The sequence below is a fragment of the Chiloscyllium plagiosum genome, chromosome 15 (assembly GCF_004010195.1).
Source record: "Chiloscyllium plagiosum isolate BGI_BamShark_2017 chromosome 15, ASM401019v2, whole genome shotgun sequence".
In the NCBI taxonomy this organism is placed as follows: Eukaryota; Metazoa; Chordata; class Chondrichthyes; order Orectolobiformes; family Hemiscylliidae; genus Chiloscyllium; species Chiloscyllium plagiosum.
Window position 1 is genome coordinate 1,738,117 of NC_057724.1, and position 10,355 is coordinate 1,748,471.

The 10,355-nt window shown below is 42.0% G+C and overlaps 1 protein-coding gene across 3 annotated transcripts in view; it reads right to left on the reverse strand.

The window, feature by feature from the left end:
- The window catches only part of slc25a14 (solute carrier family 25 member 14), an 86,098-nt gene that overhangs the window by 31,731 nt on the left and 44,012 nt on the right, over positions 1 to 10,355 (reverse strand). For 2 of the 3 annotated variants that reach the window (XM_043704271.1, XM_043704270.1), the window contains 2 exons: positions 4,909 to 5,004; positions 2,945 to 3,069 (listed from right to left, as the gene is read on the reverse strand). In XM_043704271.1, the coding sequence (XP_043560206.1) occupies positions 2,945 to 3,069; positions 4,909 to 5,004 (221 nt within the window). The remainder of the gene's footprint in view (positions 1 to 2,944; positions 3,070 to 4,908; positions 5,005 to 10,355) is intronic. The other variant, XM_043704272.1, reaches the window with a different exon arrangement.

Consider the following 10,355-nt stretch of genomic DNA (forward strand, 5'->3'; position numbering starts at 1 on the left):
GAACAGCTAGCATACAAGCTCAGCGGGTAATCAGGAAGGCACATGGAATGTTGGCCTGCATTTTAATTGGAACAAAATATAAAAATAGCAAGGTCTAGCTAAAATTAGAAACTAGTGAAACCGCTGAGGATTTTGAACATCTCAATCAAATCTCCTCTCAACCTTCTCTTCTCCAAGGGACATCATCTCCATTCAATTCTCATAAATGAAGTTCTTCATCCCTCTTTTTGCATCCTTCAGTGGTCTTCATGAACTGCATAGAGTATGGTGCTCGACACTGGTCACAACACTCCAATCAAAGCCCAAAATAGTTTTCTTTTTAAATCAAAGACCCAATATAACTTCCTTGCTCTTATACTCTTTCACTGTATTTAGGATCTTATTTCCTTTATGAACCCACTTTCTCAAACTGTCTGACAACTATCCATGATTTGTGAACCTGTACCCCAGTTCCCCATATCCCACCAACCCCTTTAGAATTCTACCCTTTATTTTATATTGCCTTTCCTCACACTTCCTCCCAAAATGCATCATTCAATACTTCTCTGCAATTAACGTTTATCTGTTATGTTTTCCTATTCCACTGCCTGTCTGTGTCTAAAGTTTCTCATTGTCCTCACCAGATCAGGAACTGTAGATCAAAAAAAACAATGATTCAAGTACAGGTCCCCTTAAAAAAAAGAACACTCACCAATATGCAATGTTTCCTAAGACTTATCCAACTAAATATGTTGGAAAACTCACTGAAGGTAACTTAGGCAACCCATAAGTGCAAGACAGCGGCAGTGTTCACATTAATTTATATGAACACATGACAGTAGATGGACTGGTCTAAGTGAATAAGTCCTTTCAGAAATACTGTCTTATTCTTAATTGGAGGAGTTCACAATTGTCAGCATGCCTCTACTCCTTCCTCTGTCAATCCTGAGGAAGAGTGCATAAGTCCATTTCAGCTCACAGGGGTTACTATTTTGCACAAGAGGATACTGGGCAACTTATTTTAAAACAATCATAGCTACTTAAAGGAGTGACAGACATCTTCCAATCAGAAAACAGAATTTCTAACAGCCCTTAATCTGGACCTTACTCATCATCACGATGACAGGTTTTTGTCGAGGTTTGTCACGAGCAGCTCCGTAAACCAGGACTGTGTTCCATGGGCTGTTCCCCGGGATGCACACTGAGACAAACACTGACTGTGTCTGAAAGATACTCTGGTCTGCCCAAACATTGATTACATTACATTACATTACAGTGTGGAAACAGGCCCTTCGGCCCAACAAGTCCACACCGACCTGCCGAAGCGCAACCCACCCATACCCCTACATTTACCCCCTACCTAACACTACGGGCAATTTAGCATGGCCAATTCACCTGACCTGCACATCTTTGTGACTGTGGGAGGAAACCGGAGCACCCGGAGGTAACCCACGCAGACACGGGGAGAACGTGCAAACTCCACACAGTCAGTCGCCTGAGGCGGGAATTGAAACCGGGTCTCTGGTGCTGTGAGGCAGCAGTGCTAACCACTGTGCCACCGTGCTGCCCACTGGTCTTCCAGAGCAAGGAGTTGGCCTTGACAGATTGTGGCATATAGGCACTGGAATATGTCAATTTAAACACTTTTCATAAGTGACAACAATTACTATTCCATTCTATTCTATTCCAAGGTCCAAGACTATGTGCTGATGGACGCACTAAAGCTTTGGGTAGTTGCTGCCAAGGGACAGTGAGGACAGATCACCATGTAAGGTCTTTCTGCTGAAGCCTTTTTTTAAATGAGGAAAGTATATCTTTGAAAAAAAACAATAGATTCAAAGCTCATATCTTCACTTAATTTTGTGGTTTCAGTCAACTCAACGTTTCGATGTGAAGTTCTTCACCCTCAATCTCACCTCATCTCTCCATTCTTTAGTGGTATATATTCACTTGAGGTCCACAGCTGCTGGTAGTTGGTCATTTCTGATTGGTGTAATAGCTTGTGTAATAGCACAACAGCCAATCAAGAAGAGCAGGCACCCAGTTCAGTTATCTTTATCTGAAGGTTACAGATGAATAATACATCAGGAGGCTTTGGATACCCTCCCCTAAGGTTTGACTTTTCTACCCTGCCAAAGCAATACCAACAACAGTGACAACTCTACTTAGTGTTTGCCCCACTGGAGTGTTTTTTTGAATAAAGCTAGAAGTCTACTTGCATACAACTTGTAAGAAGATCAACTACACTAAAGGTGTCTTTGCATGAAAGAGAAGAACTTCTGGAGTTTATTATTTACCTGGACATATTGCCTGGATTTCTCACCTGCCTCTTAGACATCAAATCCAAGATGTAGAAACAGGATTCATTACAAATTCATTGCTGAATTTAACGGCCTTAATGAACACAAGGTTTTCTGGCCTGTTTGAATTTGGCAGAAACTAAATTACTGACAGGATGTTTTTTGAGACAGCAATTCAAGTAACCAAGTCAATTGAATTCCCATAATTATTGAAGGTACAAATTTCCAATGGGAGACATTTTTAGGCAATTTCAATTATTTATAAAGGAACTTTTAATCAGATATAAATGGCATTTGTTTAAACTTTACTACTCAAAAAATTACTGATTAACTGAAATAATCAGCTTGCTTTCTATTCTGAAATGCAAACATAAAGAGTTGTTCTGAAAGAACTGCCCTGAAGAGTCAGAATGGGCTCAAAAGGTTAACTGTTTCTCTCTCCTCAGTTGCTGACTGACCTGCAAAGTCTTTCCAGCACTTTGTTTTTATCTCAGCCATCCGGTATTTATAATACTTTACTTTTGTTTTGCTTTCTACTGTTACCCAAATGCTTCTTTTTTAACTTGGGGTCAATTTTCCAGCACACACACAAAAGTGCTCTGGCATATTTATTCCATGTGAAGGATACAATATCAATGTAATCGATTGGTGATGTAGAAGCTTACAGAAAGTGTGTGTAGACTGTGTCTCCCATGAGGCCAGACAGGATGATGTGCTTTTTGGTGATATCGTAGACTGGCAACTCCACGCCAACCACAATGGCTGCTCGCTGAGCAGTGAGGCTCACTCCCTGTCAATCACAAAGAGAACGATATCTGAATAGGATATCCAGCACAGCTCGAAGCAAACAAACATATCACATTCATTTCAGCACCACTAAAGAAAATCATGGGTCTCTTATAAAGTTGTTATCCATCACAGACATCATCATTAAAAATTTTTAACTCATCTTTTCTGTAATGCTCTGGTGTTACAATGTACAGATGAGAAGTGTTAATCTGCAGGAGAATCTTTGGTTCTTCAGGAATAATAAATGTATGAGCACAAGTTAACATTTTAACTCCTCAAAAATTTAATTAAAATCCTGGTTAATGACCTATCTCAACACCATTTTCACACAGCATTCCAGGGAATAAAGCTCCAGGCTACACAATCTCTCTTCAAAACACATCTAGATCTCATTTTTGAAAATGTTTCTCAGCGATTCATTTCAGAAATGGGGCACTTGTGCTTCTATTTCCATAATGGCAAAGTCATTTCTTCAAATTCATAGAAATATTCTTACCTGCGATCAGAATATTATGTTACATTTATAAAAATCACTATTCATTCTCACTTTTGGCTTTCCCTGATTCAACATTCCAGGTTTATGTTTAAAAGAGATTAGTCTGGGCTGATTAGTGCTTTTATGTACCATCCGGTCTGGATTGCATAGCCAAATTTCAAGGATTAAACCCTCAGTGTTGCTGAAAAAGACACATTGTGGAAACAAAAACAGAATTTGCTGGAAAAGCTCAGCAAGTCTGGCAGTTTCTGAGGAGGGAAATTAGAGTTAACATTTCAGATTGAGTGATCCTTCCTTAGAACTCTTCAATATTTTGTCAAAGTTTTGTTTTACCTTGTATGCAACAGGATAATTTAAAAGAATACTTATATAAAGGGGAACAACATTCTATACTGTATGAGAGGGAACTACCGATTAATTGGAAGAGGCATTGCCACGGAAAATGCATCACTTAACTGCCAAGCTTTGTTCAAAATTAAACTAGGTGAACTGAATCATTTTGGTTAAGCCCTTGTCCTGAAGAATGAATCAGAGATTCACGTTTACCTATTTTGTTGAGCTAACCAAGCGCAGTGCCTGTACATTTTTTTTGTCTGAAAGAACAGGATATTGTACATCAATAAATATAGTTACAGTGCACCACTATTAGCTTGACTGATCACCTTAAATCGGCCATCAACATACTTTGTTGTATACTCAGAATTATTTTATAAAGATTATCCAATCATGGAATTGGACATAATACTGGACATTATGTTTTGAGTTTTGCAAGCATCAATTAGTTGGGTACAGTCAGTTCCCTGCTTCTTGCAAACAGCTGAAGTTGCAAATTTTTGATATGGTTCACCAATCTTGCAGCTACGTAAATCAATAAAAAAGAACTGAAATTAAATAACGTCTGTAAATAATTGCTGCCTATGTCACAGTAGCCCAATAGAAGTCACACCTAGAATCCCTACAGTGTGGAAACAGGCCCTTCGGCCCAACAAGTCCACACCGACCCGCCAAAGAATAACCTACCCATACCCATTCCCCTACACTATTACTCTACATTTACCCCCACTAATGCACATAACCTACATATCCCTAACATATCACCTAACCGGCACATCTTTGGATTGAGGGAGGAAACCCACACAGACATGGGGAGAATATGCAAACTCCACACAGATAGTTGCCTGAGGCTGGAATTGAACCCAGGTCGCTGGTGCTGTGAGGCAGCTGTGCTAACCACTGAACTACCATGCTGTTCTCAAGCATTTGGAGAGGATGACAGAAAAACTGGACTGAAAACAGTTTACCCTGATTTCAATACTGTTACCACACGAGATATTCAATACATACCCTCCATAATCCTCTGGTGCCCTCTTGCTGATAGATATTAATAAAATTCCCGATCATACTCCCCTGACACAGACCACTTTGAGCCTGCATCCGAATCTGAAAAGACAACAAAGTGAAGAATGAAGAATTCCACACTGTACCGACTGTTGGCCAAGAGAAGGAATGGAATTGAGGATTGTTCTTTTGTTCTTTCATGATTTCTTTTAGTGAGAATGCATAATTCATCCATAACAATAGAATAATCCCTCCTTGTGTGAAGTTCAACAGATTTGCAATGACATAGTGATTTATTGGAGCTGTTACTGTGCCTATACGTCAACTCTGTGTTCTTCCAGGGTTTTGGAGCTCAGCTCTAGGAGCTGCTCTTATGATCTGAGTTGTTGCTGTGGCTGAAGTTTACCTCTTGAAGATGTTACTGCACCTGTAGCTCAGGACTCCATTTTTGAGCAAATTAGCCTGCAGTTCAGCACTCAAAGCTCGGTGATAATGCACTGTATTTATTTTATTATAGTTTTCAAAGTTGAAAACAAACAGTTCAGCATTAAGCTGAGTGAATTTCTGGTATGAACAGCTTCCATTGTAATATCCATGAAAAACTTCAAAACACCTTAAGGACCAAAAAAAAAACTAGAATCTGTCAGAAGAAAATTCAAGTTTTACAGTATCTTTCATGTCCTCAGCATCTCCCAAAGCATTTTCGCTTGAAGTGTAGTTACAGTGATAACATAGTTAATCTGACAGCAATTTTGAGCACAAATACCAGTGAGAGAATTCACCCAATAAAACCAGTGTGATGAATGGTTGCCATGTGAAGTATTGGCTAGGATAGGGAGAATTCTCCTGCTCTTCAGCAGAAACTGGAGATTGTTACATTCACCCAAGAAAGCAGACTGACTCTCAGATTAACTGCTGAGTTAACCAACATCATGCTTGGCTGTGCTTCAATACTACAATCTGGATTATAGGTGAAGTCTGAGTGGGGTTCAAACCCACAACTTTCAACTCAAATGCAGCACTGAGCTCTGACAGGCAATTAAATCATCTGGGTCCAGTAATATATAAAATGTGGCGAGATGAGGAAGGAGGGGCAGGCAGTGCAGTGGATTACAGCATGAACAGAACATGAAGGAAGAAATGGGAACTTGTCAGAAAGGTACAACATTAATCATGGGGACCTTCCAAAATGAATCTCTTCACACTTTTCCAGGATGAACTCCACCTACCACTTCTCAGCCCAGCTCTGCATCCTGTCAATGTCCAGATGCAATCTACAACAGCCCTCCACACTGGGGCGGCACAGTGGCTAGAACTACTGCCTCACAGCGTCAGGACCTGGGTTCAATTCCTGCCTCGGGTGATTGTGTGGAGTTTGCACGTTCTCCCAGTGTCTGCGTGAGTTTCCTCCAGGTGTTCCGGTTTCCTTCCAAAGATGTGTTGGTTAGGTGAAATGGCCAAGCTAAATTGCCCATTCAGGGATGTGTAGGTTAGGTGCATTAGTCAGAGTAAATGTAGAGTAATAGGGTAGGGGAATGGGTCTGGGTGGGTTACTCTTCAGAGGGTCAGTGTGGACTGGTTGGGCAAAGGGCCTGCATCCACACTGTAGGGATTCTCTGATTCTATCCACAACTCCACCAACCTTGACATCAGCAAACTTACTAACCTACCCTTTCACTTCCTTATCCAAGTCATTTATAAAAATCACAAAGAGCAGAGGTTCCAGAATCCTCTCTAATAATTTGCCCACCATCAATGCAAGACTGACTGGTAGGTAATTCCCAGGATTATCTCTATTCCCTTTCTTGAACCTGGAAATAAGATTTGCCACCCTCCAGTCACCTGGTACAATTCCAGTGGACAGTGTGGACGTAAAGATCATAGCCCAAGGGGTAGCAATCCCTTCCCTCGGTTCCCATAGTAACTTTGGGTATATCCCATTTGGCCCAAGGGACGTAGCAATCCTTGTTTTAAATAATTTCCAGCACATCATCCTTCTTAACATCAACCAGCTCAAGTGTATCATTCTGATTCACACTGTAATCACAAATGACAAGTCCCTCTCAGTAGTGAATACTAAAGCAAAGTATTCATTAAGGACCTCCCCTAATACCTCCGATTCCAGGCGCATGTTCCCTCGACTTTCCCTGATCAGCCCTATCCTCACTCTGGCCATCCTCTTGTTCCTCACATAAGCATAGTATGCCTTTGGGTCTTCCTTAATTCTACTTGCTAAAGTTTTCTCATGCCCCCTTCTAGCTCTTCTTAGTCCATCCTTTAGTTCCTTCCCGGCTACCTTGTAACCCTCTAGAGTCCTGTCTGATCTTTGCTTCCTCAACCTTACCTGGCAAAGACGAGTTAACTTGCCTTCACCCAATTTGTCTTTTTCAGAGTGTGACGAGTAAACTCGTCCAAATCATATAATTTCAAAAACAGCCACAGACGAGTTTATACGTCAATTTTCGGCATTTCTGGGCCCTTCTCAGCTAGAAACGAGTATACTCGGTGACTCATACGTCTGGTAGCTGTGTCTCTTCCGCCTCAGGCATTGCAAGAAGCGTCAACGCACCACTTTTGGGCACACACTGTCATTCGGTTTTTTGTTTTTTTTAACAAATTACGCCCAGATGTCGAGCTCAGAAGATGACAATGAGTATGAAGGCTTCTATTAGAAGCTTGGATACATCAGATGAGAGTGCAAGCATTAAAAATACTCCTTAATAAAAAAAGCAATTAAAAAATTCATCTGAAAATGAAACGTTTTCTCCAAATAAAAAGTCACCAGGGAAGGGGTTAAGTAAGCTTCCTTCTTCCTCTTGACTAGATGTTCACATCTCGTGTCATCCAAGGTTCCTTCACCCTACCATCCCTTTCTTGTCTTAGTGGGACAAACCTATTCAGCACTTGCAACAAACTCTGCACTTCCGAGAATATCTGTTCCCAATTTATGCTCCACAGTTCCTGCTTAATTGCATTATAATTCCCCCTCCCCAATTAAATACTGCCCTATGCCGTCTGCTCCTATCCCTCTCCATGACTACAGTCGAGGTAAGGGAATTGTGATCACTATCACCGAAATGCTTTCCTATCTGACACTTGATCTGGTTCGCACCAAATCCAAAATGGCCTCCTCTCTAGTCGATCTATCTACATATTGAGTCAGGAATCCTTTCTGGACACACGTGACAAAGTCTGCTCCATCCAAATTATTTGCACTAAGGATATTCTAATCAATATTAGGGAAGTTGAACTCACCCATGACAACAACCCTGTTACTTCTGCACCTTTCCAAAATCTGCCTTCCAATCTGCTCCTCCTCTGTTGCTACTGGGGGTCTCCAGAAAACTCTCAATAAAGTGACTGCTCCTTTCTGGTTTCTGACTTCCACCCAAAAGGACTCAGTAGACAAACCCTCAACGACCTCCCTTTCTGCAGTTTTTATGCCATCTCTGATTAGCAATGCCACTCTCCCACCTCTTTTACCTCCGTTCCTATTCCTTTTGAAACATCTAAACCCTGGAACATTACGTTAGAATAGATTCTCTACAGTGCGGAAACAGGCCCTTCGGCCCAACAAGTCCACACCACCCCTCCAAAGAGAAATCCACCCAAACCCATTCCCCTACCCTATATTTACCCCTGACTAACACACCTAACACTGTGGGTAATTTAGCATGGCCAGTTCACCTGATCTGCACATCTTTTGGATTGTGAGAGAAAACTGGAGCAACCGGAGGAAACCCACGCAGACACGGAGAATGTGCAAACTCCACACAGACAGGCAGGAATCGAATCCAGGACTCTGGTGCTGTGAGGCAGCAGTGCTAACCACTGAGCCACCGCGCCATCCAACAACCATTCCTGCCCCTTCGTTGTTCAAGTCTCCATAATAGCCATAACATCAGGGTGGCACGCTGGCAAAGTGATTAGCACTGCCACCTCTCAGCGCCAAGGCCCTAGGTTTGATTCCAGTCTCGGGTTACTGTCTGTGTGTCAGTTCATCAGGAAGTTAACAGCTTGCTTCTCTGTCATTAGTAACTACCTGTACCATTTCTGTCTCACTCCTTTCCTATGGAAAACATTCTGCTTGCTCCCCATGATGTCCTTTATCCTGATACCATGCAGAACTCATGAAACGGTCACAAATTTCTCCTTATCCATGAATTTCCTGTAATATCTATATTACTATGCATTGTCATTCTCTCCTAAATTGCCTGTTAACCTTTGGTGCTGTGGTCTGGACTGTAATTGCCAAGGCCTGTAGATTTAACATATAAACACATAGGCCATTCAGCCCTTCACGTCCACTCTGCCATTCAACTAGATCATGGCTGAATATCTAACGTAATGTAATTTCCTGTGCTATCGTCATATCCCTCACTGTTATCAGTAACTGGAAATCTACGGATTTTAGTCTCGAACATATTTGATGCTTGAGCATCCACAGCTGGCTGAGGTTGAGAATTCCAGAGTGAACAGAATCCTTCCCATTGTTATAAAATGGTTTATCATTTATTCTGAGACAGTGTCCCTTGGTTTGAAATCTCTGATCCAGTAAAAGCATCAACATGTGTTGAGAGTGGCACACACCCAAAAGGATCCTGCCCAGTCACCAATGAACAGTCACCTCTTACTGCCTGGGATGGGAGTAGAACAGAAATCATCTCCAGGAGTTTACAATCCAGGAAATTCTCAACTTCACGGATGCTAGGTGACTTCAACAGCCCCTCAACTGCAGAAGTCCTGAGATTGAGCTCAAGCATCAGGAAACACATTGTTTCTTAGACTCATTGTTCAATCCCTCTCACGCCCTCGTTCTACTTCCTCTCAGATTCTCTTCAGTTCTCTCTCGACTTTCACTCAGCTTCCTCTAGACACTCACTTATCCTCTCACTATTTTTGCAAAGCAGGACGAACAGAGTAGTGTTCTCTAGTTTACTACCGGCGCCACGAGATAGCGAGGCGTGGAACAGGGAGAGGGCACAGATTAATACGTGGCTGTGCAGCTGGTGTAGGAGGGAGGGCTTCAGATATGTAGATAATTGGGATGCCTTCTGGGGAAGGTGGGATCTGTACAAGAAGGACGGGTTGCATCTGAATTGGAAGGGGACCAATGTCCTGGGTGGAAGGTTTGCACGAGTAGTTCGAGAGGGTTTAAACTAGTATGGCAGGGGGGTGGGAACCTGAGCTGTATACCGGAGATAAGAATTGATGCAGATGAGGCAGTAGCAAGAGGTAGACCTGCTAGTGGGAAGGATTTTCCTGGCAAGGAACCAAGGTATCAGTTAAAGTGTGTTTGCTTTAACGCAAGGAGTATCAGGAATAAAAGTGACAAACTTAGAGCATGGATCAGTACCTGGTGCTATGATGTTGTGACCATAACAGAGACATGGGTTTCTCAGGGGCAGGAATGGTTGCTGGATGTTCCAGGGTTTAGAGCATTTAAAAAGAAT